This window comes from Oncorhynchus keta, chromosome 10, assembly GCF_023373465.1.
Source record: "Oncorhynchus keta strain PuntledgeMale-10-30-2019 chromosome 10, Oket_V2, whole genome shotgun sequence".
Classification (NCBI taxonomy): Eukaryota; Metazoa; Chordata; class Actinopteri; order Salmoniformes; family Salmonidae; genus Oncorhynchus; species Oncorhynchus keta.
The window spans coordinates 64985526-65013178 of NC_068430.1; the positions used below are offsets into that span (position 1 = coordinate 64985526).

Below are 27653 nucleotides of genomic sequence, written 5' to 3' on the forward strand. Positions count from 1 at the left end.
GCTTACGGGCTACGAGCTACTGGTAGCTTATGATCGACCTGTTGGAAATCGCTGGTTTAAATGAAGAGGAGACAGGTTAAAGAATAATTTTTAAGCCTTGAGACAACTGAGACATGGATTGTGTGCGTGTTCCATTCTGAGGGTAAATAGGTAAAACAAAGGATTTAACTGTCTTTGAATGGGTATTGTAGTAGGTACCAGGCACACCAGTTTGAGTGTGTCAAGAACTGCAGAGCTGCTGGGTTTTTCACGCTCAACAGTTTTACATGTGTATTAAGAATGGTCCACCACCGAAAGGACATCCAGCCAACTTGACACAACCGTGGGAAGCATTAGAGTCAAAATGGGCCAACATTCCTGTGGAACGCTTTCGACACCTTGTAGTCCACGCCCTGACGAATTGAGGCTGTTCTGACGGCAAAAGGGGTGCAACTCAATATTAGGTGTTCCTAATGTTTTGTACACTTAGTGTAGATGTACGTTTGTCTTCTTCAATGAGACACTGGTCAAGTAGGTCATCTCTAAGTGTCCTGAATGGCACCCTATTCCTTACTTTTGCACTACTTTTGACCAGGGAGCACTTCTTTTGACCAGAGCCCGATGGGCACTGGTCAAAAGTAGTGCACTATATATAGGGAATAGGGTGCCATTTAGTATACAACCTAGATGTGTGTTTTTAGGAGTGTGCCTACTCTGGTCTGATGGGGAAGAGACCATTATAATGACTATTGCATAACTATTATGGTGATGTGTTATACACAGCACATTAAGCCTGTCCAATACCTCAGTAGATTTCATTAGCTCCAAGTCACTGTGACAAGATAAGTGCCTTGCGTTAGGCCAGTAACTGAAAGGTCGCTTGTTCGAATCTCCAGGCAAACTAGGTGACAAATCGGTCAATGTGCCCTTGAGCAAGGCACTTCACCCTAATTGCTCCTGTAAGTCGCTCTGGTTAAGAGCGCCTGTCACATGACTAAAATGTGAGAGAGTTGCAGGGGGGCAGAGTGACGTGTGTGTAAGTAAGTGAGGTGGATGGGGTCAAAAGGTGGGAGGTAAGAGACCACCTGAATAATGAGGATATTCAAATGTAATTACTCAACACATCATTTCAGTAGCTCTTGACCTGGAGGGTGAATTATGACATTTGAAGTGACACTCACTCTGACTGTTTAAGGTCAATAAAAATGATGCAGAATAGAACAATCGTATGTAGGTCAACCATGTATTCCAGATTGCCTTTTACCATGCCAAGTCGTAGCCACAAGTGCATATGTTTTGTATCATGGATTGCAGAGCATCCAGACCCTTTTGTCTGATTAAATTGACTTCACTTGTCAGAACGTACCAGAAACTTTACGCGCGGTACTTTGACCCCATCTTGTGGATATTCCGCGGTCCTGCACAAATTTCGACTCGCCAGTTTTGCCAGATTTCCAGAGAAGTTGAGTTACACGTCAGAATGGAACCGGTACTGGTGAGTGGACGTGTACTGTGACCTCAACATTTTGTGTGTATCAGCTGATCCCGGATATATGCAGATATGGAACGTGTGGTGGAGATGGCAAATAACGGTGGTGAGCCCGACATAAACTGCTACGTCTGACATTACATATTTTATTGTTCATAAATCCATAACCAACATTTGTCATTTTTATGCGGCTCGTGTGATTTTCCTGTGCGCGCGCTGGCCCATAATAAACAATGCAACATGTATACTTTAATATTCTAACTGTGTTGCCTCTGCATGGGTAGACGTGCCGTGCTGCTTGCACTTGTGCCTGGAATGGCAAAGCATTTTAGCAACTATCCTACATCACCAGGCAAATAGGGGGCTTTTGCTTTGACAGTGAAAGTGATCATATCGGCTTTTGCTTTGACAGTGAAAGTGATCATATCGGCTTTGCTTTGTATGACAGCTGATCCCCAACCGTCAACAAATAGCCCACAGGCCGTTCACAGTTAAATTACGTTTATGATTAAATACTTTGCCAGGGTTGTAATCATTATAGCCTATTCTGTTACACATCGTTTCGCCCTGTTGCAAAACCGTTTACTCCAAACGGAAACCGCAAACGAGAGCTTCTCTTGGACAAATTCAAATAGAGCCCCACCCGTTTTCTTTACGCTTCCTTCTTAAACGGAATCGGTTTCCAAAATGTATACAACCCAGGTATGTTTCCCAAACATTCACCAATGTGAACCCCTTATATTCAGCCCAGTAGTTTATCTTGCAGCTCCCTATGAGACATCATGTTGAACTTCCTAGCCTATGCATCAAGATTGTATAAACTAGGCGGCCTACCAGTGGAGTTATTTCCTTACCATCTGGATTGTCAATCTCATTTCTGATGTAGCAATTGAGGAGGAACAGTCAGTGAAGCTTGAACGAGTGTTACAGGATAAGTATACTAAGGCCCAGACCTCTTGGCAAAGGTCATATGAGGATTCTATACCAATAGTCTACGACTTAGATATCGCCTCTCACTTTTTCCGTCCCCCTTCCTCTCCCCAGGTTTCTCCCTCGCCGGTCCTTCCACCACTCCCCGCAAGCGACAGGTGCGATTCTCCGCCCGCCACGACATCCTGCTGCTCCGTGAGGTCATTGCTCAGAACCCGTTCTGTTCCAAGGAGTCGGGTCGTATCTGGGCCCGTGTCGGGGAGATCATTACTGCTGCCCTGCAGGATGAGAGCTTTGAGGTGGACGCCCGGCGTTGCAGGGAGAGGACCATGCTGCTGCTGGACTACTACAAGAAGCAGGACTTCCCCAGCCTACGCAGGTTGGTCAAGACTGGTCAGAAGTTGACATTAGACATGCATACACAAGAGTCTACACAAGGCTTAATAGGAGGTATGTATTAGAAGCTGATACCCAACCCTGTGTGTCTGTGTCTGTTCATGCTTATGTGCCTGTATGTGTTCAGGTTTGGGACAGAGAGGCTGTATGCCCAGAAAGAAGACCTACTCCATGAGGTGTTGGAGCTGGAGGCAGAGAAGGGTCTTCTGGCCAGCGGGGAGAGTAAGTACCAGGATGAGGAACTCAGGAAACGAGCCCTGGAAGAGCTGGCTAGTCTACCAGAGCAGGACAAACCCATCATTATCTCCACACAAACAGGACAACCCAAAGGTAAGAACCCCATCCAAGTCTGTTAAGATCTGTGAGGTGAGAGAATAACTTTTTGATCTGTGATCATATCCAAAGGGAGGAAGGAAATAGGACACACACCTGAAGAGAATACTGTTATTATAGACCTACTGTGACCAAAACCAGTGGTTCTCCTGCAATTGCTTAGAATGCCCTACCCTTGCCCCACCTAAAACAGTATTCTGCTGTTTTAGAATGCCCTGCCCCACCCAAAACAGTATTCTGCTGTTTTAGAATGCCCTGCCCCACCTAAAACAGTATTCTGCTGTTTTAGAATGCCCTGCCCTTGTCCCACCTAAAACAGTATTCTCCTGTTTTAGAATGCCCTGCCCCACCTAAAACAATATTCTGCTGTTTTAGAATGCCCTGCCCCACCTAAAACAGTATTCTGCTGTTTTAGAATGCCCTGCCCCACCTAAAACAGTATTCTCCTGTTTTAGAATGCCCTGCCCCACCTAAAACAGTATTCTCCTGTTTTAGAATGCCCTGCCCCACCTAAAACAGTATTCTCATGTTTTAGAATGCCCTGCCCCACCTAAAACAGTATTCTCCTGTTTTAGAATGCCCTGCCCTTGCCCCACCTAAAACACTATTCCCCTGTTTTAGAATGCCCTGCCCTTGCCCTACCTAAAACAGTATTCTCCTGTTTTAGAATGCCCTGCCCCACCTAAAACAGTATTCTCCTGTTTTAGAATGCCCTGCCCCACCTAAAACACTATTCCCCTGTTTTAGAATGCCCTGCCCCACCTAAAACAGTATTCTCCTGTTTTAGAATGCCCTGCCCCACCTAAAACACTATTCCCCTGTTTTAGAATGCCCTGCCCCACCTAAAACAGTATTCTCCTGTTTTAGAATGCCCTGCCCCACCTAAAACAGTATTCTCCTGTTTTAGAATGCCCTGCCCTTGCCCCACCTGAAACAGTATTCTGCTGTTTTAGAATGCTCTGCCCTTGCCCCACCTAAAACAGTATTCTCCTGTTTTAGAATGCTCTGCCCTTGCCCCACCTAAAACAGTATTCTGCTGTTTTAGAATGCCCTGCCCCACCTAAAACAGTATTCTCCTGTTTTAGAATGCCCTGCCCTTGCCCCACCTAAAACACTATTCCCCTGTTTTAGAATGCCCTGCCCTTGCCCCTCCTAAAACAGTATTCCCGTTTTAGAATGCTCTGCCCTTGCCCCACCTAAAACACTATTCCCCTGTTTTAGAATGCCCTGCCCTTGCCCCACCTAAAACAGTATTCCCCTGTTTTAGGTGGCCTGCCCCACCTAAAACAGTATTCTCCTGTTTTAGAATGCCCTGCCCTTGCCCCACCTAAAACACTATTCCCCTGTTTTAGAATGCCCTGCCCTTGCCCCACCTAAAACAGTATTCCCCTGTTTTAGGTGGCCTGCCCTTGCCCCACCTAAAACAGTATTCCCCTGTTTTAGAATGCCCTGCCCTTGCCCCACCTAAAACACTATTCCCCTGTTTTAGAATGCCCTGCCCTTGCCCCACCTAAAACACTATTCCCCTGTTTTAGAATGCCCTGCCCTTGCCCCACCTAAAACACTATTCCCCTGTTTTAGAATGCCCTGCCCTTGCCCCACCTAAAACACTATTCCCCTGTTTTAGAATGCCCTGCCCTTGCCCCACCTAAAACAGTATTCCCCTGTTTTAGATGGCCTGCCCCACCTAAAACAGTATTCTCCTGTTTTAGAATGCCCTGCCCTTGCCCCACCTAAAACAGTATTCCCCTGTTTTAGAATGCCCTGCCCTTGCCCCACCTAAAACACTATTCCCCTGTTTTAGAATGCCCTGCCCTTGCCCCACCTAAAACAGTATTCCCCTGTTTTAGGTGGCCTGCCCTTGCCCCACCTAAAACAGTATTCCCCTGTTTTAGAATGCCCTGCCCCTGCCCCACCTAAAACAGTATTCCCCTGTTTTAGGTGGCCTGCCCTTGCCCCACCTCTGTCTGTACTCAAGAGACTCTCACAGTGACATGTTTGCTCCTCAGCAAAAATGTTAAGAATGACTACAGACCAAAGTAATGATCACCAAAAAACGTTGACCTTTTTAGACTTTATCCTCCCCATCTCAACTATGTCCCTCTCTATTCTCTCCCCTCCCTGCCCCCTTCAGTCCCCATGACCCCAGAGCCCGAAGAGGAGCAGGAGGACCTGGCGGAGCTCTCGCTAGTCTCGGCGGCGCCCATGGCCAAGCAGCCTTGCCAATGCTGCTGCCAGACCTACTCAGAGATCCTCAGCTTCCTGGAGAAGCGCTCGGAGGCGGAACAACGACTGCGGGAGGAGGAGCTATCGCTGAGGAGGGAGGAGCTAGAGATCCAGAGGAGTAAGATCACTCTGGAGAGAGAAAGGCTGGGGGTGGAGAGGAAGGAGAGGGAGAGGAGGTTCGAGCTGGAGAGCCAGGAAAGACAGGTCATATTGGACCTGCTAAAGGAGAAGGTGCTCAAAGGATGAGAGGATTGGTGGCGGGGGGCAGGTGAGGGGCTGATGTAACCCTAGGTGTATGGTGTGGACATAACATTAAGACATTGGAAGGGTGGTACCTACCCCTGGATCGCACCCTCTGTCCTTTGTTCTATGCCAATGGCCTTAGTGAAGGAATCTGCTTTGACACCCATATCCAAGTGTGGAGATCCATGCCTAGCATTGAGCTAAGCTGGATGACCGTGTTCCACAAGGACACTGTGACTAAAAATAGGTAGCACATCCTCACACTGTACATACCCATACATTATCTTATTAAACAAACCCTTTGGTGATAGAATAACAAGCTGTTGATCAAAAGTATTTTTTATAGTGAAAAGACAAATTGCCAACAATTCTCCCAATGTCAATTCACTCTTCAGTCAATTCTGTCTTTATGGTCATTATTATGAGGCTGTTCCTGCTGAAAATTCCAAGAAAGTACTTACATAACCTACTAATGATATGGATGGCTGCATGCAATTTAGAAACTGTATTTGTCAATTGAGGAAAGAGTGAAGAAAAGTTTAAATACTGTATGGAGGCTAATTAGATTTCTAGGAAATATGACAAAGTTGTGTAACAATGTTTTACTTATTTGTATTATATTGAATTACATATGACCTACCGTTCCCCTTGAAATACCACTTTTTAAGCATTTAAAACAGAATATGTTACCTACATGTTTCTTCTTCATAATAACTTATTACTTTAGCGACTCTTTACGTCTTTTGACGCCTGCTACGTAAGCTTACTCTTTGACCTCGCGCCTGATTGAAGTGCTCTGAGTGGTTGAAAATTCGCACAAAACCACCCTCCTCTGTTCCAAAGCAGCACTCGCATTGGATTATTCTACTGCCAATAGGTTAATCCTGGGCTACCCAATGAAATCACTCGTTTTCTTCTCTTTGATGCAACGTCATTGCTACAAAGTTTACATTAGCTACGCTAGAAGCAACATTGTGTACACTTTTTGAAATTATACGAGTCTGCTATAGTGTACTTCTATTGCAACATATTTTTCGAATTGAAGAATTAGGTGGAGCGCGTTTTTCATAGAGTAGCCTACAGATAGATCTATGTGCGAATGTGGAACAACTCAGTTTATCCGTTTCTAGTTTGTTAGACCAGTCATATTGCGATCGATAAATAGACTTGTTTACTTACGCCAGTTATGTAGGTTAGCTACATGTAGGCCGGTGTTTTTGCTTTGAGATTTTGTAACATTTGGCACTCATTCGACGAATTTCCGTGTTCTTAAATCTGCTGTTTATAGTCGATATTGTCAATGTGAGTAGGCAAAATACGTGGTCATTGACTTTTATTGAGCCTCAAGTCTCGTCTGTCATTCTTACACTTCAACGTTTTCTTATAGTCACTCAACAATGAATATCTCAAAAAGTGGGTACCGTGTCTTTTCTGCCAACTCGACCACCGCATGCACAGAGCTCGCCAAGAAGATCACAGAGTAAGTATATGCTACGCATTCACATTAATCTCTTGCAACTCACTCAAATTACTTTGTTTCTCTTCAACTGAAATTTGAACGTAGTTAAAAGACAAATTAGTGATGTCCTAGCGCAGTGGTTCCCAAACCATTTCAGTTATTGTACCACCAAATGAGTTTTGCTCTGCCGGAGTACCCCCTCGTGCATTTTACCAGTAGGCCTATGGTCTCATGAGTCTTCAAGTACCCCCTGTGGATAGGCCAAGTACCCCTGGGAACAACTGGTCTAGCGTTATAGGCCGCTGCTTCTAGAGAACATGTACCGCTGCCAGTGTGGGTTTGAATCGGTCCCAGTGCTCTTTCAGCAAAAACGTTCCTCTCTCATATCTAATAAACAATAAAATAATTAAGGGACAGGACTGCCCCACTCCTTAAAAACAAATAAAAAAGTAGTTTGAAAATATCCGAATTGGGCTGTCTGTAGCCTATTAAGTCTACTTTTAGGTCGGTAGTCTCCAGAGAATCTGCCACTCAAAATTGCAAGGATGAGAGAGGATGATGTCTCATAACTTTAAGAGACTTCAAGCAAACTTGGCTAACAAACAGATCCCATTCATGGCAAACAGTATTTCAAACAGGAGCAGTTACAGCTGCCCAGACTGCGTTTTAAGATACAAGTGCATCGGTCTGCAGACCCCAAACCGATACAAATGTAATATGCATTGGTCAGAAAATTCATTCAATTACATTCTTTGTGGTCTCCCTAGTGGCACAGTGGTCTAAGGCACTGCATCGCAGTACCAGCTGTGCCACTAGAGATCCTGGTTCGAGTTCAGAATCTGTCGCGACTGGGAGACCCATGGGGCGCCGCACAATTGGCCGAGCGTCGTCTGGGTTAGGGGAGTTTGGCTGGCATGGATGTCCTTGTCCCATCGCGTTCTAGCGACTCCTGTGGCAGGCTGGGCACATGCACGCTGACAAGGTCGGTAGGTGTACGTAAGGTGTTTCCTCTGACACATTGGTGTGGCTGGCTTCCGGTTTAAGCCGGTATTGTTTCAAGAAGCAGTGCGGCTTGGTTGGGTCATGTTTCGGAGGACGCACGGCTCTCAACCTTCACCTCTCCCGAGTCCATACCAGGAGTTGCAGCGATGACACAAGGCTGTAACTACCAATTGAATACCATGAAAAAGGGGTAAAAAGAGGGATAATTTTTAGGAACAAGAGTTTGGCTATTGCGAAGGTGCCTGTTTAGCAGGCTTACAGCGGAGCCACTGGGGATGCTAAACACCCTTGCCTGGCTGGGAAGAGATGCATAGTTGTTTTATTTTTCTATAGGTTGGCCTAAAGGTTTTTAAGCAAAATAATCCACTCAAAACGGAGAGTTCCTTGAAAATGGGAATATGCCAAAATCAATTATGGCCTATTGTATAGATAATAGAACAGTGAACAAAACTTAAGAGATCTGATTTATAGTTTAGAGATACTTTGCAACAATGGCACACTTCTCTCCACCTTGTTCCTTTCTTTTAGATTTTAGCAAGTTTACCTTAGCCAAATACATTTAAACTCAGTTTAAACATCTAAAACACAACTGCTCAGCCGCAAAGTGGTAGGCCACCCAAACTCACAGAATAGGAACGCCGTGTGCTGAAGCGCGTAGCGTGTAAAAAATCGTCTGTCCTTGGTTGCAACACTCACTACCGAGTTCCAAACTGCCTCTGGAAGCAACATCTGCACAAGAACCGTTCGCCACACACAAGGGAAAGGGGGATACCTAGTCAGTTGTACAACTGAAATGTGTCTTCTGCATTTAACCCAACCCCTCACAAGCCTAAGATCACCATGCGCAATGCCAAGTGTCGACTGGGGTGGTGTGAAGCTCACCGCCATTGGACTCTGGAGCAATGGAATCGGGGTATCTGCAGTGATTAATCATGCTTCACCATCTGGCAGTCCGACCGACGAATCTGGGTTTGGCCGATGCCCAGAGAACACTACCTGCCTGACTTCTTAGTGCCAACTGTAATGTTTGGTGGAGGAATAATGGTCTGGGGCTGTTTGTCATGGTTCTGGCTCTGCCCCTTAGTTCCACTGAAGGATAATCTTAACACTACAGCTTAGGGGAGGCCCTTTCCTGTTTCAGCATGACAATGCCCCCATGCACAAATCAAGGTCCATACAGAAATAGTTTGTTGAGATCAGTGTGGAAGGACTGGCCTGCATAGAACCCTTTACCTCAACCCAATTGAACACCTTCGGGATGAATTGGAACGCCTACTGCGAGCCAGGCCTAGTCACCCAACATCAGTGCTTTCACTTCAGCGGATGGCGAGTAGCCATGTCATAAACTACTTCGTTTGCCATTCTCACTGTTCTCACTGCTAGTTCAAATTGCCAAGCCGACAAGGTGAAACATCTGCCGACGTCCCCGTGAGCAAGGCACTTACCCCTAAATGCTCCAGGGTCACTGTTGCTAATGGCACACCCTGGGTGTGACCCCACTCTCTGTCTCTCTCGTTGAGTTTGAATGTGCAAAAAACACATTTCCAATCCACACGTGCATAATACACTTGTACGTTATATGAAATAGGTCAAATATAAGCCTCCACAATAATAATAATTGTTCTTATTAATAATAATGATGGATGACGGTCCTTCTGTAGCTCAGTTGGTAGAGCATGGCGCTTGTAACGCCAGGGTAGTGGGTTCAATCCCCGGGACCACCCATACGTAGAATGTATGCACACATGACTGTAAGTCGCTTTGGATAAAAGCGTCTGCTAAATGGCATATATATATATATATGACAGTTGGGCATGTTACTTACAAGGCGGGCATTCCTCCTGTGTGTGGACAATTTAGTTGTGTGTTTATTTACTGTCTAACATATTCCTTCTCTCCTTGCAGACGGCTTGGCGTAGACTTGGGAAAGTCAGTTTACCAAGAGTCCAACAGAGGTGAGATGCCAGGTTATCCGTTTCAGATTCATACAGTATACACAGTGTACAAAACATTAAGGACATATTCTTAACGACCAGCTCGATTCGGTCTTATGTGGCAACATTTGAAATAGTTTTATTTTAAATTTTTACATGGGATTAAAGTAGACTTAGAGCTAGAAAATGGTATCATACAGTACAGTTGAGGAACAATTGGGAAAGTACTTCTTCTTTGAAAGTTGTTAAACATGTAACCTCACTTTTGATAAAATGGCCCTTGAATGTTTTGTGACACCTATTGGAGAGCTCTTCTTTGTCTACACCTGTTCATTATTGTTCACACCCTCTTGAGCCTTAGCCCCACCCATCTCTTTAAGGATTCACATGAGGCTATGTGCTAAACCGAGTGAGTACAGTAGTGTACTAAACAAAGATTAAGACTAAAGGTTTATACTATGTCTTTTGACATGTCTGTATACAGTTGTTGCAGTGACACCAGAACTTGTCGTTCTGAAAAAGTATAAACACAAAAACGACAGGCTGTATGATGACAGCACCCTGGTGGTTCAAAATAGCATAACTGGTGTATTTTAACACCAATAATCCCATCCGTTTAAAAATGAATTTAGTTTCTGTCAATCTTGAAAACCAGGCAACTAAAAGCAACTTTCTAAACAATGTTTTGGTTAGTTTCTAGCTTTTTAGCTGGCTTGCCAGTTCAAATAATGACCATATCATATAGCTGACAACGTATTAAGTTAGCTAATTTGTATTCATTATTATAGGAAAATAAACTCACAAGATCATTATTTACAAGTTAATGGCAAGCTAATTACAGAAAATATCTTAAGGTTGTGATTGTGACTAAATAAAATAATTTTAGAACTTTGACCCTGTCTCGTTGGCCTAACGTTATATCCTAATTTGTCTTTGTTGCAGGTCATGTTGGTCATAACATTACCGTCTCTGGTATCCACGCACTATATCTCATAAAATAAACGTTTATTTGTCACATGCATAGGATATAAAGGTGTAAACGGGACAGTGAAAGGTTACTTGCATAGTGGAGTCTTTAAAAAATTAAAAATAACCTTTTTTTTTTTAGACATGTAGCTAGCTAAACAAAAGTAGCTAAAGCTAACCAACTAGGTTCAATGTTACTTAGCTAGCTAACAATGGGCTATAGCTAGCAATGCAAATGGCTCTGAGATATGAATAACATTACACAGATCATACATGTAATGTTAGCTACCGAGCCAGCCAGCCAGCTAACGTTAGCTAGCTAGCAGTACGCTTTAACTCGTAATGTTAGCTACCGAGCCAGCCAGCCAGCTAACGTTAGCTAGCTATCAGTACGCTTTAACTTGCAATTAAAATTATTTTCATGGCTAGCGGAAAGGTTCCTGTCTTTATCCATGGCTAAATCAACTAGGCTCGTAATTTAACTATTTTATTTGTATTTACAGATGGCATACAATTTTGTTATTAAGGCACTTGAGAGTTCACATTCCAAAAATAAGCATTTTGATTTAAAAAAAAATGTTTACGTTAAAATACCTCTCATGTGAAAGTAGTGACACGCGACAGGAGTTTTCCTTAAACTAGTCACATATTGAGTTGCGCACCCCCCCCCACACTCTTGCCCTCAATTCGTGGGGCATGGACTCCACAAGGGGTCAAAAGCATTCCACAGGGATGCTGGCCCATGTTGATTCCAATGTCAAGTTGGCTGGATATTCTTTGGGTGGTGGACCATTCTTGACACACAGGGAAGCTCTTGAGTGTGAAAGACCCAGCAACGTTGTAGTTCTTGACAAACCGGTGCACCTGCTACCATACCCTGTTCTAAGGCACTTAAATATTTTGTCTTGCTCATTCACCCTCTGAATGGCGCACATACACAATCCATCTCAATTGTCTTCGGTAAAGAAGGGTTTTAACCTTTGTCCCCTCCCCTTCATCTACACTGATTTTGAAGTGGATTTAACAACTGACGTCAAGCGATCATAGATTTCATCTGGTCAGTCTGTCATGGAAAGAGCAGATGTCCTTTAATGTTTTGTACACTCAGTGTATATAAAATCTACAGGCTTACTATAGCACTATAGTATAGATCCCTCAAACTCAAATCTGGACCTCGAAGCCAGTTCCACTGCATCTTTTCATTGTTCCCCTTTAATCAGGGACTGATTTAGAACTGGGACACTAGGTGTGCAAGTAATTATCAGGTAGAACAGAAAACCAGCAGGCTCTGGACCACATAGTGTAAGAGTTAAATGTCCCTGGTATACAGTGCATTCGGAAAGTATTCAGACCCCTGACCTTTTCCAAAGCCCTATTCTAAAACGTATTAAATTGTTTTCTTTCATCAATCCATACACAATACCACAATGACAAAGTAAAAATAGGTTTAGATAGTTTTTATTTTTAATACATTTGCAAAAATATCACGTTATGTCCCTTTACTCAGTAGTTTGTTGAAGCAGCTTTGGCAGCGATTACAGCCTCAAGTGTTCTTGGGTATGATGCTACAAGCTTGGTACACCTGTATTTGGAGTTCCTTTCATATTTCTCTGCAGATCGGCTCAAGCTCTGTCAGATTGGATGGGGAGCGTCGCTGCACAGTTATTTCCAGGTCTCTCCAGAGATGTTTGATTGGGTTTAAGTCCGGGCTCTGGCTCAATGACTTTCAGAGGCTTGTCCCAAAGCCACTCTTGCGTTGTCTTGGCTGTGTTTAAACATTTTTTAAAAACCTTTATTTAACGAGGTAAGTCAGTTAAGAACACATTTTAATTTTTTATGTTCATTTTAACATTTTTATGTTCAATGACGGCCTAGGAACTGCCTATTCAGGGGCAGAACGACAAGAGTTTTACCTTGTCAGCTCAGGGGTTTGAACTTGCAACCTTCCGGTTACTAGTCCAACACTCTAACCTCTAGGCTACACTTCCGCCCCCGCTTTAGGGTCGATGTCCAGAGCACTCTGGAGCAGGTTTTCATCAAGGATCTTTCTCTACTTTGGTCAGTTCATCTTTCCCTCAATCCTGTCCCTGCTGCTGAAAAACATCCCCACAGCATGATGCTGCCACCACCATGATTTACCGTCCTCCAGACGAGCTGCCTGGCATTCTGGCCAAAGCTTGGTTTCATCGTATCAAACAATCTTGTTTCTCATAGTCTGAAAGTCTAGGTGCCTTTTAACATGCATTTTACTGAGGAGTCGCTTCCGTCTGGCCACTCTACCATAAAGGCTCTTCCTCTGTAGAGATTGTCCTCCTTCTGGAACTCTGGAGCTCTGTCGGAGAGACCATCAGGTTCCTGGTCACCTCCCTGACCAAGGGCGGCCAGCTCTAGGAAGTCTTGGTGGTTCCCAAACTTCTTCCATTTAAGAATGAAGGAGGACACTGTGTTCTTGGGGACCTTCAATGCTGCCAACATTTTTTTGGTACCTTTCCCCAGATCTGTGCCTTGACACAATCCTGTCTCGGGGCACTACGGACAATTCCTTCGACCTCATGACTTGGTTTTCGCTCTGACATGAACTCTCAACTGTGGGTCCTTATCTAGACAGGTGTGTGTATTTCCACATTTTTCAACCATGTTGTAGAAACATCTCAAGGATGATCATTGGGAACAGGATGCACCTGTGCTCAATTTCGAGTCTCATAGCAAAGGGTCTGAATACTTATGTTAGTAATAATAATAATATTTTTATATAACGGTGCAATTAAAAAAAAAAATGTTTTTACTTTTATCATTATGGGGTGTAGTGTGTAGATTGAAGGAACCTTTTTATTTAATCAATTTCAGAATAAGGCTGTAACATGAGAAAATCAAGGGGTCTGAATACCTTCCGAGTACACCGTAGATGATGGTCGGCATACTGTATGTTGGGTTACTTGCTTCTGAAACTGATTTGCTTTGTTTTTTTATTTACAGAAACTAGGGTGGATGTGAAAGAGTCTGTTCGTGGTCAAGACATCTTTATCATTCAGACCATTCCAAGGTGAGAGGATCCGGGTGTCATTTTCATTTACACCATCTGAAATGAGTGTGTATATTCTAGTTGGTGGGATATGCAGTATCGCCACAGAACCAAATGGATCATTAGAAACTAGATGAGATGAGATGAGAGGAAAGTAAATGTATTCCCTTGTGAAATTAGGCAGACATTGCTGATCAGTCAGAAGTACCCCAGTGGGTCTCTTGTCTCTACCAACATCTTTTCATCCAGTGGTTGTCATTCATTGGTTGGCAGGAGCTGCCGGGTGAAGTGAGAGAGCAATATTAACAGCCAGCTAGGGGGCACTGACCTGTAAAGAGTAACTTTCCTGAACTTTCTATTTATTTTAATCGAAAACCAGATGTTTTTGGCTTATTTATAGTGAAACACATCAATTCTGGTCTTCATTTTGACAGTTCATTGCAGAAGGGATATGTTTAGGTATTTTAGTAGTAAATCTAACTCTTTTTGTCCCTCGCTGTTAAATTCAACCATTTGAAGTCATAATGTAAAGAAGGCACCTTGAGAAGGTGCCTCTTCAGCTGCTCAAGGGTGGTGTTTGGTATGAAATCCACTCCCTTCTAGATGTGTCGGTTGGTACCACCTCAAGGCTCACTATTAAAGCAGGTGACAGCACTCCTTTTTTACACTGGTCTTGGTAAGTGGAGTGTGCCAATATATTTTGCATGAGGCTTCCTTGACTAAACTACTGACGTTACACAAAATTCAAAAGGCAGTAAGGCACATTTCCACATATGACCAAATTCAATGTTTTTGATTACCGTTTCATACACTTATGTGCTTTTACGAAGAATAAAAGCGGGGGCTATGAGGATTCTACATTTTTACATTTGTAGGTATATCTATCATACGAGAAATGGGTGACAATGGTGGCCATGTCAACTCATATTTTCTCCCAACTGCTATGACTAATTTGTGGCTCATAGTTCAATGGTTTGGAGTTCTAATCCCACATGAGCAAGATATACATTTTTATTTCAAACATTTAATTTACAATATTTATCCCTGGTAGTAGTTGTAGGGTTTTACTCGCCGGTTCTGCACCCTTAGGCTAGACCAAAAAATTGCTGTCCCTTCAAGAATAGTCCCAGCAAGCAAAAATATGTTGGAAAGATGTTCAATTTAGGTTCTGAATTAAACTTGACAAGATGTAATTCATAGATGTCTGTTTGTTCCAAATAAAGGCTGGCCCAGACCGGACAAAAAAATGTCCAAAAGGCATCAGCATCGGTCTGTGCTTACTGAGGTATAGCCTACTGCAGGGATGGGGAACTCCAGTTCTTGGGGGTGGGAGGAGAGTCAACTTTCTCCACATCCCTAGTCAACACAGCTGCTGAAATGAATTTCATTCTAAACTGAAGATAATGATTAGTTGATTATTGGTGTCAGATGTGTTATCTCGGGCAAAAGTGTGACACGAATCATCCCTGGCCTACAGTGTTGTCTAAAATGTAATGTTATGAAAGCCCATCTGTGTGGTAGGCCTACCATTGGTAAAACACAAAAAAAGACGTCCAAAAGACGGTGTCGGTCCGTGCTTACTGGGGTGCAGCCTACCATGTCAGCCCACAATGGTGTAGGCCCATCATTTGTAAAACAGGCCGTTGCATTGGCTTTATTAGTCCTGATTCCTGTGACAAATCAATTTGGCTATTTAAGCTGTATCACCTATCCAATTTTATCAGTAGGAGTTATCCTGAGCCTATTTGCAATGTGTTTACGCAGTGGGAAATAGAGGATTTTCTTTTTCACTAATATCAGCTTGTAAAAAATGTACGTATACAAACTTGAAACCACTGATCATGAAATGTATCCCACGGGATGAATGTCCTGGACAGCAATTCTGAGGAGCCTGGCTGTCTATTTTACTTTGACCTGTCCTGTCGTTAGGATATGTTTGATAATGTCAGCACATTCTTTATTTGATTGGAACGCCGTTTAGGTTAGGCTATTTGATTGGAACGCCGTTTAGGTTAGGCTATTTGATTGGAATGCCGTTTAGGCTATTTGATTGGAATGCCGTTTAGGCTATTTGATTGGAACGCCGTTTAGGCTATTTGATTGGAACGCCGTTTAGGCTATTTGATTGGAACGCCGTTTAGGCTATTTGATTGGAACGCCGTTTAGGCTATTTGATTGGAACGCCGTTTAGGCTATTTGATTGGAACGCCGTTTAGGCTATTTGATTGGAACGCCGTTTAGGCTATTTGATTGGAACGCCGTTTAGGCTATTTGATTGGAACGCCGTTTAGGCTATTTGATTGGAACGCCGTTTAGGCTATTTGATTGGAACGCCGTTTAGGCTATTTGATTGGAACGCCGTTTAGGCTATTTGATTGGAACGCCGTTTAGGCTATTTGATTGGAGAAACCTGTATGATGTAAAAAATACATTTAAAAAAGTGTCCGTCTCATTACGTTGTTATACATTTTATCTCCAGCCTGTAGGCTACAGAAAAGGCCATATACTCTCTCTACCATATGCTATATGATTTATGTAATTTATTTTTATGGTATGTTGGTGGAACGCCGCAGCGCTGTCTCTCCAACAGCGCACCGGAGAGGTGCACTTGGAATGGACAAGAGAAATATTTTGCGTCCCTGTTTTTGACAGAGTTTGCACGGCTTATCATAGGGCAGCATTAGCGCTCACTTTGTCATTGTTTTTGGGTAGAATTACTGATGATGTTGGAGGTGAATCTTGGTCAATTCAGCTCAGAAAATAGCGCTCTAGTCAATCTGCCACCATAGGCGGCCACCTAATCCTATGAGCGGGCCGGCCCTGGTACCCAAGACCAATCTGTGAGTTAATTTGACCATTGGAAAAAGAGCTACTGTGTAAATAATGCAATACAGGTTGGATTGAATTGAGCCCCTAATCTTAATTTTCAAGGTGACGATTGCATTTTTCCCCCAACACAATACTGCAATAAATGTGAGTCCATTAAAACCATAACACAAGTTTTATTCAACAGTTTACTGAAATATCTACAATAACTACTCTTGACTCTCTTATCTTACCTCTATCCATTTGTCTCCTTTGCCTTTTTGAATGGTTATTTTGTCCTGCCCAGAGACGTGAACACGGCCATCATGGAGCTGCTGGTCATGGCCTACGCTCTCAAGACTAACTGTGCCAAGAACATCATTGGGGTCATCCCCTACTTCCCTTACAGCAAGCAGTGCAAGATGAGGAAGAGAGGCTCCATTGTCTGCAAGCTGCTGGCCTCCATGCTCGCTAAAGCCGGTATGTTACTATATGGCTACTGTATTTTCTCGTTGTTGTCATACCAATCATTTTTGTTGTTGCGTAAATGATTACGATGTTGTAGGAAGATGGTTAAAACTCTGCTAAGATAAGTTGTACACAAATGGATAATTTGGTAGGAGTTATACACAGTTATTATGAAGGGGAAAAAATGCTTTACCACATACTGTGAGGTAACGCAGCCCGGTCTCAAATCAAATTGGATTGGTCACATACACATGTTTAGCAGATGTTATTGCGGGTGTAGCAAAATGCTTGTTTCTAGCTCCAGCAGTGCAGTAATATCTAACAAGTAAATCTTAACAATATCACAACAATACACACAAAATAAGTAAAGGAATGGCATTACGAATATATAAATATATGGAAGAACAATGTCAGAGCGGCTTAGACTAAGATACAGTATATACATATGAGAAGAGTAATGCAAAATATGGAAACATTATTAAAGTAACTAATGTTCCAATTATTGGTGGCCAATGATTTCAAGTATATGTATTTAGGCAGCAACCTCTAATGTGCTCGTGATGGCTATTTAACAGTCTGATGGCCTTGAGATAGAAGCAGTTTTTCAGTCTCTCGGTCCCTGCTTTGATGCAGCTGTACTGACCTCGCCTTCTGGATGATAGCTGGGTGAACAGGCAGTGGCTCGGGTGGTTGTTGTCCTTGATGATCTATTAGACGTAGCAGGAAGTGTAAATCCTGGACACGGAAATTGAATATGTTACGTATGCTTACATAAGACATGGTCTCAGGCTAAAATTTGAAGTCGGGTGGGTGGGCTTATAAGGTGACAGTCTATCAACCCAAAGGTTGCGAGTTCGAATTTCATCACGGATGACTTCAGCATTTAAGCTACTTTTCGACTACTTAGCATGTTAGCTAACCCTAACCTTAACCCTTTTAGCTAACCCTAACCGCATCATACGTTTTGCGAATTTGTAACTTATTTTTTATTCAACCTTTAATTTAACTAGGCAAGTCTGTTAAGAACAAATTCTTATTTACTATGACTGCCTACGAAAAGGCCTCCTACGGGGGCTGGGATTAAAAAATAAAATGTAGGACAAAACACACAGCATGGCAGCAACACAACATGACAACAACATAGCAGCAGAGCAACATGGTAGCAGCACAACATGGTACAAACATTATTGGGCACAGCAAGAAGGTAGAGACAACAATACATCATGCGAAGCAGCCACAACTGTCAGTAAGAGTGTCCATGATTGACTCTTTGAATGAAGAGATGGAGAGAAAACGGTCCAGGGTGAGTTAAAAAAAATAAATAATAATATTTGTATTTTTTTGTTGCAGCTCGTTAGTCGCTAGCTGCAGCGAACTGAAAAGAGGAGCAACTCAGGGATGTGTTTGCATGGGGGCCTTTAGCAGAATGTGACTGACAGAACGGGTGTTGTATGTGGAGGATGAGGGCTGCAGGAGGTATCTCAGGAGGGAGTGAGGCCTAAGGGTGTTTTTATAAATAGGGCTCAACCAGTGGGTTTTGCGACGGGTATACAGTGATGACCAGGTTATAGAGGAGTATAGAGTGCAGTGATGTTTCCTATAAGGAACATTGGTGGCAAATCTGATGGCCGAATGGTAAAGAACATCTAGCCGCTCGAGAGCACCCTTTCCTGCAGATCTATAAATTACATCTCTGTAGTCTAGCATGGGTAGCATGGTCATCTGAATCAGGGTTAGTTTGGCAGCTGGTGTGAAAGAGGAGCGACTACGATAGCCTCCAGCTTTGATGGGTACCATCTACCTATACTCCTAAGTACTTGTATGAGGTGACTACCTCAAGCTCTAAATCCTCAGAGGTAGCAATCACACCGCGTGGGGAGTGGGGCATTCTTATTACCAAACCACATGACCTTTTGTTTTGGATGTGTTCAGAACAAGGTTATGGGCAGTGAAAGCTTGTTGGACACTAAGATAGCTTTGTTGTAGAGTGTTTTACACACAATCCGGGGAGGGGCCAGCTGAGAATAAGACTATCGTCTGCATATAAATGGACGAAAGCGCTTCCTATTTCTTGAGCTATGTTGACATGTAAACTCAGCAACAAAAAGAAAGTCCTCAAATGTACACATGCATGTTATTCAATCATTCCATCCACATTGCACTTGTGCGTCAACGAGCGTCTGGGTTGCCGAACGCCAGAATAGAGCTTGGTTTGGTCCTCACAGGTTTACAAACCCACTTGGGGGCTTGAAAGACTAACGAGAAACAGTTGGTTATCTTTGATCTGTGGATTAATCGTCAGAGTAGAGAAACACAATTTTGTATAACCCGGAGTCTAACATCTAAAAAGAGGATCATATGCATGTCAGGTTAAATAACAAACCAATGTTCATCTCCCAGGTAAACTAGCTGGCAACCGCTAGCTAGATAAATGTCTGAATGTTTTTGTTTCGATCTGCCCCGACATTAATAGAATTGATTCACACTTGATTTTCACACACGTGTCTGGTGGGGATGGACAAAATTATAGTTCGCACACAGACCTACACAAGCCAGTCTAGCCAGGGTGTTTCTTGACCCAGTGGTGGAAAAAGTACCCAATTGTCATACTTGAGTAAAAGTGAAGATACCTTTTTTAATAGGAAATTACTCAAGTGGAAGTCACCTAGTAAAATACTACTAGAGTAAAAGTCTAAAAGTATTTGGTTATAAATATACTTGGCTATCAAAAGTAAATGTAATTGCAAAAGTATAAATAATTTCAAATGGCTTAGTAAGCAAACCAGATGGCACGGTTGAGTAGTTTATTATTATGTAAGTATAACCAGGGTCACATGACAACATGCATAATTTACAAGCAAAGCATTTATGTTTAGTGAGTCTGCCAGATCACAGGCAGAAGGGATGAATAGGGATGTTCTCTTGATATACTTAAGTATTTTAGACTACTGGCTTGACCCACTGGTGTTATCACAGGGCTGACTCACATCATCACCATGGACCTACACCAGAAGGAGATCCAGGGCTTCTTCAGTTTCCCTGTTGATAACCTGCGTGCCTCACCCTTCCTGCTACAGTACATCCAGGAGGAAGTAAGACTACATTACCAAGAATCCTCCAGTCACTTGTATCATTTCAATCATATCATGCATTTGTTGACTAAAGTTTAGTTTTAATGTGGTGTTGAACTGTGAAATCATGTTGGATAATGTATTTGTTTCTAGATTCCAGACTACAGAAATGCCATTATCGTTGCAAAGTCTCCTTCGGCAGCCAAGAGGTAACATAAAGGTTGGGAGTTTTCCAGCAAGATGGATAGTGAATGATGTTGAAGTGTGTTTGTGGCTGCAGATTTGTGGGTGACTGTTTGCTCTGTATGTATTTAAATCATTTTTGTGTGTGTGTTCCAGGGCTCAATCCTATGCCGAGAGGCTGCGGCTGGGCCTGGCGGTGATGCACGGCGAGGCCCAGTGTTCAGAGTCTGACATGGCCGACGGAAGACACTCACCCCCTCCAATGTCTTCAGGACGCACCACCTCTGGTCACCCTGGTCTGGAGCTGCCATGTAAGATACCCCCCCAGACACACACACATGTGCACACACGCACTAGAAAATACCCCTGCCTTTGACCCAAACACACAAAATGCAGCTTGCATACACTTGTGAACGGACATACACCCAGACTCTGATCCTATCCATTGTAGAGTCACTGTAAAACATGGCATTGTGTCAAACGGAGGCTTTACAGAGATCTAATGGAACAGTATTTACAGAAAAGAGAACAGACTATATTTTACATTTATGGACTGGAAAGTGGTAATCTGTCTGAATAACAACCCATAGCAAGTTATTTTTTACAAATCCAATTGTCACAGAAATGCTGTAAAAATATCCAGCCCTGAATGCCCTAAGGCACCAATAGCAAAGAGGACCTCCACACATTGTCCTCATGCTGACAGTGGACAACTGGAGTGTTCAGCCAGTCAGGGCTGTACTATGTGTTGGTTCAGCAACAAAGCACTCCTTCTCAGCAGCCTGTGAAATACTGCAGGCAATAACAGGCATCCATTCCCCTCTAACCTCCTCGTTATTCTCCTCCACACAGCCTCTGGATTTCTCTTATCACCCTCTTTTTTTTTTTTTTCTTCATCCTCCTTTCATACAGCGGCTGTATTTATTTATCTCATACTCCTCTCCATTTCACCCCTCCTTTATACAGGAACAGGGTACGGACATTATCAAAACAGCAGCTAAATTCAGATACGGAGCAAAGTGACACGTTTTAATCTTCGCTTTTTCCCCTGTGTTATTCTTTTATATGAAATGTTTATTTTATTGCTTTCCTTGGATAAATAGGACCAGAAGGCCTGTCTTCTTTTCTGGAATGGTCTGTATGCTGCCTTTGTCTGTCTGTCGATTATATACTCTCTGTATATGAGTGTTGACCATTTGTATACCATTTATCTTTTGAAGACACAGGGAGGCACCAGGCTTCATTCCCAGGCATAGAGCTCCCAAGTACGACCGTAATGCTCCACTCTCTCTTCCTCTAACCCCCTATCCTGCAATACTATCTGGTCTTTTATACCTGCCTGCATGTAATGTTGATGTCTACTGAGGGAGTTTCCATTTCTAGCAGCACTGACCTTCTAAATCCCCGTTTGTGAAGGTCTCAGTTAAGTGTTTAGACCGAGGGTGGGGGGGTCAAACATATCTGGGGGTTTGAGTTAAAACTAAAACAAACAGTCAGGGGAAAATCTCAGTCGACATTGAAATGACTAAAACCACATCTGAACTGTGTAGAGATGATAATGGTCCTACAATTATAGTCTCTTCACTTTTTACTCAGCCTTCTAGCAGCCATTGAAACGAAAGCCAGACAGTCGTGGGAGCATCGGAAATTCCAAAAGCAATGGATAGAGGACTATTTATTTTTTTACATTTGGACGGTGAGGAAATGTCGTCAATTTTAAGTGTGGCCTTCCGGACCTCAGTGAAGCCCGAAGACCTCTCCTGGTTTAGACTGTTGGCTGTCACCAAATCTGGTATGATTATTGAAACAAGGTATCTGTAAAACAGCAGATTGCTTCACCTCCAAATTGGTGTCAAGGTCTTTGAGAGAATCCCAAGTTTACATTGTACAGTATTCCTCACTCGATACATTTTTTACAATTACATGCCTTTAGGTCTAATACACAATTAACTGTGAACTTCCAAAATTCTAATAATAAAATCATTGCATTCAACCCTACCGATAGCAATAAGAATCTGCTGGATGCATTCATGCAAGCATCATGGAAAAATACATGCCTCTTCCCATGTATACTTTGGAGTTGCACAACAATTAATACCCGTCTGAAACCGTGTGGCTTGTCAACATTCCCTTCAACATGCCTCATCCTCAAATGTAGCATTTATCTGACCTTTGACCGCTTCAAAGCAACCAACAAAAGGGCTGCTACTGCAAATGTCTTACCAGAGGGCACCTACTGTATTCCACTGCCAGGTTGGTGATTGGCATACATTTTATGGAGCCAATCATTTCCCCATAAACGTTATGTCAATTTAACTATGTCTCTATAACTCCAAATGGAGATGAAGGAAACATTGCAAGCACCTCCGAGGCCCAGTGAGGCATGATGAAAAGCTTGGTTGTGTTCCCCTGCATCCTTTTTCTTGATCAATTCCTAGTTTAGAATTTTTCAGCAACGGTATGATTCTTGTTTATTTAAAAACTCACCCCTCTCCCTGAAGCCTTAAAAAAAAAAAAGTGTAGAGCCTCACGATTCAACCCTGAGAGTTTTTAAATATGCAGACATCTGGTTTGGATGCCTCTGGACTGACGATGAGGACGCTGGTTTGAAGTTGGTTGTGATTTGGCATGGCATGGGGTTGCTGTGGATCCCTAAATCCCAAACCGGATGTTTGATTTGTGGAATGGAAGACAGCTCTATACTCGTAAGCCATGTGTTGCTACCATCCCAATATGCCTGAAGCTGCTCCATACTTAGTGGCCAAAATCATTTCACCTTGTTGTCCCTTCTGTCAAAATGAGAGTTTCCAGGATTATTCTGTAGCGCTTGTAGCAGTCTGTGGACATTGAGGTAGAGCTGTCTTGCATAAGGTCTTTGCAGGTGTTGAACTTGATCCCTTCTTCCTCGTTCTCCTCAACCCAATAATTTGAATCTCATTTTTCCCCCTAATTTCCTCTGCACCATTGGTTTGAAAGTAATGATCAACCTCTCCTTTTCTCTTTCAGTAATGATGGCCAAGGAGAAACCGCCTATCACTGTAGTGGGAGATGTGGGAGGTCGCATCGCTATCATTGTTGTAAGGATTCTATCGTCTCTCTTATTCATGTTTAACTTTGACCCCTATGGAACAAAAAAAACTGCATTGTCCAAGCTATTTTAATAAGCAAGAATTACATTTGAAGTCGGAAATTTACATAAACCTTTGCCGAATACATTTTAAACTCAGTTTTTCACAATTCCTGACATTTAATCCCTGTCTTAGGTCAGTTAGGATCACCACTTTATTTTAAGAATGAGGAATGTCAGAATAATAGTAGTGATTTATTTATTTCATCACATTCCCAATGGGTCAGAAGTTTACATACATTCAATTAGTATTTGGTAGCATTGCCTTTAAATTGTTTCACTTGGGCCAAACGTTTCGGGGAGCCTTCCACAAGCTTCCCACGATACGTTGGGTGAATTTTGACCCATTCCTCCTGACAGAGCTGGTGTAACTGAGTCAGGTTTGTAGGCCTCCTTGCTCGCACATGCTTTTTCAGTTCTGCCAACAGATTTTCTATGGGATTGAGGTCAGTGCTTTGTATGGCCACTCCAATACCTTTACTTTGTTGTCCTTAAGCCATTTTGTCACAACTTTGGAAGTATGCTTGGGGTCATTGCCCATTTGTAAAACCCACTTGTGACCAAGCTTTATCTTCCTGACTGATGTCTTGAGATGTTGCTTCAATATATCCACATCATTTTCCTTGCTCATGATGCCATCTATTTTGTGAATTGCACCAGTCCCTCCTGCAGCAAAGCACCCCCACAGCATGATGCTGCCAACCCCGGTGCTTCACAGTTGGGATGGTGTTCTTTGGCTTGCAAGCCTGCCTCTTTTTCCTCCAAATGTAACGATGGTCATTATGGCCAAACAGTTATTTTTTTGTTCCAACAGACCAGAGGACATTTCACCAAAAAGTACAATCTTTGTCCCCATGTGCAGTTGTAAACCGTGGTCTGGCTTTTTATGGCGGTTTTGGAGCAGTGGCTTATTCCTTGCGGAGCGGCCTTTCATGTTGTGTCGATATAGGACTCGTTTTACTGTGGAAATAGATACTTTTGTACCTGTTTCCTCCAGCATCTTCAAGGTTTTTTGCTGCTGTTCTGGGATTGATTTGCACTTTTCGCACCAAAGTAAGTTAATCTCTAGGTGTCTCCTTCCTGAGCGGTATGACAGCTGCGTGGTCCCATGGTGTTTATACTTGTGTACTATTGTTTGTACATATGAACGTGGTACCTTCAGGTGTTTGGAAATTGCTTCCAAGGATGAACCAGACTTGTGGAGGTCTTCCATTTATTTTCTGGGGTCTTGGCTGATTTCTTTTGATTTTCCCATGATGTCAAGCAAGGAGGCACTGAGTTTGAAGGTAGGCCTTGAAATGCATCCACAGGTACACCTCCAATTGACTCAGGCTAATTGACATCATTTATCAGAAGCTTCTAAAGCCATGACTACATTTTCTGGAATTTTCCAAGCTGTTTACATACACTAAGTTGCCTGTGCCTTTAAACTTCTGACCCACTGGAATTGTGATACAGTGAAATAATCTGTAAACAATTGTTGAAAAAATTATTTGTGTCATGCACAAAGTAGATGTCCTCACCGACTTGCCAAAACTACAGTTTTTTCATTAACAAGACATTTGTGGAGTTAATGACTCCAATTAGTTTTAATGACTCCAAAGTAAATGCATTCATACTTCTGCCTTCAACTGTATATAAACTATTTAAGTTTTACACTCACTGTTCTGAGGAAGTTCTCATGTAAGCTGTATTTGGACATACTGTATGATACAGATCTCGTGTTATTTAGATGCTAATAACGGTTATTTTGTCCTTGTCGTTTCCCTCTCTCAGGATGACATCATAGATGACGTGGAGGACTTTGTGGCGGCGGCTGAGATTCTGAAAGAGAGAGGGGCCTATAAGATCTATATCATGGCGACACACGGCCTGCTCTCAGCAGAGGCCCCGCGACTCATAGAGGAATCCGCCATCGATGAGGTAAGAGGAAGGACACAGGCTGTACTCACATAGGCTTTTATTAAGCCTGAAATGGCTGTTTTTTCAAACATCGAACAATTTTTTTTAGGTAGACTGTGCTGCTCCGATACTTGAAGCTGCACAAGGGTCGGAATTATGTCTATTTGCTGGATAAATCAAATAAATCTATGCTTTCACAAACCGATACCCCAATACTGTAATATGCAATGCATATGCAAAATAAAAAACTTTGTGTTCTTAAGCATAGTGCCTGCTGTAACCGAGCTCTCCATTTTGTGTCCTTGTGCCCCCCCAGGTAGTGGTGACCAATACAGTCCCTCATGAGGTCCAGAAGCTCCAGTGTCCCAAGATCAAGACGGTGGACGTCAGTATGATCCTGGCCGAGGCCATCCGACGCATCCACAATGGAGAATCCATGGCTTACCTGTTCCGTAACATCACAGTAGATGACTGAGCTACAAACACCTTGCGTTCACACCGTGAGACCAAGGATGTTCAATTCTGTTACATAGGAACTTGTTTCTTTTCATTGTAATTGACTTCCTATGTAAAACAAAATATCTTGCATTCTCAATAAATGTCTACTGTTCATGCATACCACTAGTCCTTTACTGTACTCTGCTATACTATGTGCATGGTAAATACATCATGAAGCACAAACTGCACATATATCTTGGATTCATTTCATTTAGTCCCACATTGTGTGTATTGTATGCAACTTTTACAGCATAGCATTTGGTTAATTAAGCCTTTTTGATTGATATGTATTTGCGATCAATTGGACTCTAATATTGAAGCAAGACTGGTACATGGTTAGTCTTTTCGAAGGGTTACTGAATTGGCTTGAAATTACATGCCCATAGCCCAAAGCCATTCGCAGCCATTGAACTAGAGCAGAGTATTGTAACAAGTGGCAATGCCTATTTTAGTCACAGATACTGATACCTCTTAACTGATATCGGACAAGAATAGACACTTGCAACACAGTCTGTTTTCTGCACACACAAAAACATCATGAATAGGTTATTTAATCTGCCACTTTGCAGATGATGATAGACTGAGGTCCTTGTGATTTTTCTATCAGCTTTCATGGGGATTTGATCTCCATTTGCTCATAGATTTAAACAGGGAATATGCACATCAAGGAATTTACTGAACCCATTAACCACACGGAAGTAGACGAGGCTAAGCCTTTGAAGAGAACAAATGCTTAAATCTGCTCTTACATGCTTTCACGTGTAGCGATAATCTCTTCTCTCTCGTTCCCTTGAAGCTTTGTGTTCTGTTGAAGTCTGTCATGAGCAAACAATAGTCAATGGTGAAGTACTGGCTCTGTTCTGCAGAGGTGCATTGAGTTGGCCTGTTCGGTTTCTAGATATTGCGTGCCTCTCCTTTGTCTCCCTCACACAGCTAAGTGTTTACCGTCCGTGGAATGAAATCCAACGTTCATAAGCCTGTCGAGCTGATGTTGAAGGGTCAAGCTGAATAGCTCTGTCAGTTGTCTCTTTCTGCCAGCTTATTCAATAGGCCTACTTCTCTCGTCTTTTATGATCTACCACACAATCAATGACTCAATGGAAACATTGTCTCTCTCAAAGTTGACGCTGGTTTTGGTTGCGTGTGTAACATCTGGGTTCCTCTATAAATTCAAATGAAGCCTGTCTGTTTTCCATGTGAACCGTGTCATGAAAGCAAGTGGTACTGGCTTAAATGTATTGCAATGAGGCAAGTGCATGGATCAACTAGACAAATAGTCTGTTAAAGAAGTGAGGACATGTATATTTTGTATAGTTTTATTTATTTTTTGCCATGTGTGCAAGTGATATCACACAATTTCACTTCTGGTTGTCTGAAGATACAGCATTAATAGTAACTACGGTATATCGCTAAAAGTAGAAAGACCACAGTTCATTATGGGATAGAATGTGGAGTCAAACGGCACCGACTATGTCGTGCAAGCAGTATATTAAGAGAGTTTGTGTATTGTCTCAACCAGCTTGTTCTGTGATGACAGATTAACACGTCACATTTCATAGCAAATGTTTTAACTTAAGATGCATTGTAGTCGTCAAAAAGAGTCCGGGACCCTGAACTTGT

General features: G+C 42.7%; 2 protein-coding genes across 2 annotated transcripts; both read left to right on the forward strand.

Moving 5' to 3' along the window:
* On the forward strand, positions 1-7070 carry LOC118389221 (scaffold attachment factor B1-like). The gene is made up of 4 exons (XM_035779063.2): positions 1-1574; positions 2513-2777; positions 2922-3124; positions 5262-7070. The coding sequence occupies exons 1-4, from the start codon at positions 1541-1543 to the stop codon at positions 5597-5599; spliced, it is 840 nt and encodes a 279-aa protein (XP_035634956.1). The 5' UTR covers positions 1-1540; the 3' UTR covers positions 5600-7070.
* Positions 6747-26151, forward strand: LOC118389220 (phosphoribosyl pyrophosphate synthase-associated protein 1-like). Its single transcript, XM_035779061.2, has 11 exons — positions 6747-6898; positions 6984-7076; positions 9963-10012; positions 13934-14000; positions 17092-17264; positions 20229-20344; positions 20477-20532; positions 20663-20817; positions 23513-23583; positions 25410-25556; positions 25852-26151. Exons 2-11 carry the CDS (start codon positions 6994-6996, stop codon positions 26008-26010), a joined length of 1077 nt encoding a protein of 358 aa, XP_035634954.1. The 5' UTR covers positions 6747-6898; positions 6984-6993; the 3' UTR covers positions 26011-26151.
* The last annotated feature ends 1502 nt before the right edge of the window (positions 26152-27653 follow it).

What these genes read in the sequence shown, in the direction of transcription:
- LOC118389221 (XM_035779063.2), top strand. Translation starts at nt 1,541, where the DNA reads ATGGAACGTGTGGTGGAGATGGCAAATAACGGTG. An exon ending in GGAGATGGCAAATAACGGTG is followed by an intron (nt 1,575 to 2,512) that starts GTGAGCCCGACA and finishes TCCTCTCCCCAG; the next exon opens with GTTTCTCCCTCGCCGGTCCT. An exon ending in GACTTCCCCAGCCTACGCAG is followed by an intron (nt 2,778 to 2,921) that starts GTTGGTCAAGAC and finishes GTATGTGTTCAG; the next exon opens with GTTTGGGACAGAGAGGCTGT.
- LOC118389220 (XM_035779061.2), top strand. Translation starts at nt 6,994, where the DNA reads ATGAATATCTCAAAAAGTGGGTACCGTGTCTTTTCTGCCAACTCGACC. An exon ending in TTACCAAGAGTCCAACAGAG is followed by an intron (nt 10,013 to 13,933) that starts GTGAGATGCCAG and finishes TTTTATTTACAG; the next exon opens with AAACTAGGGTGGATGTGAAA. An exon ending in CCCTGGTCTGGAGCTGCCAT is followed by an intron (nt 20,818 to 23,512) that starts GTAAGATACCCC and finishes TTTCTCTTTCAG; the next exon opens with TAATGATGGCCAAGGAGAAA.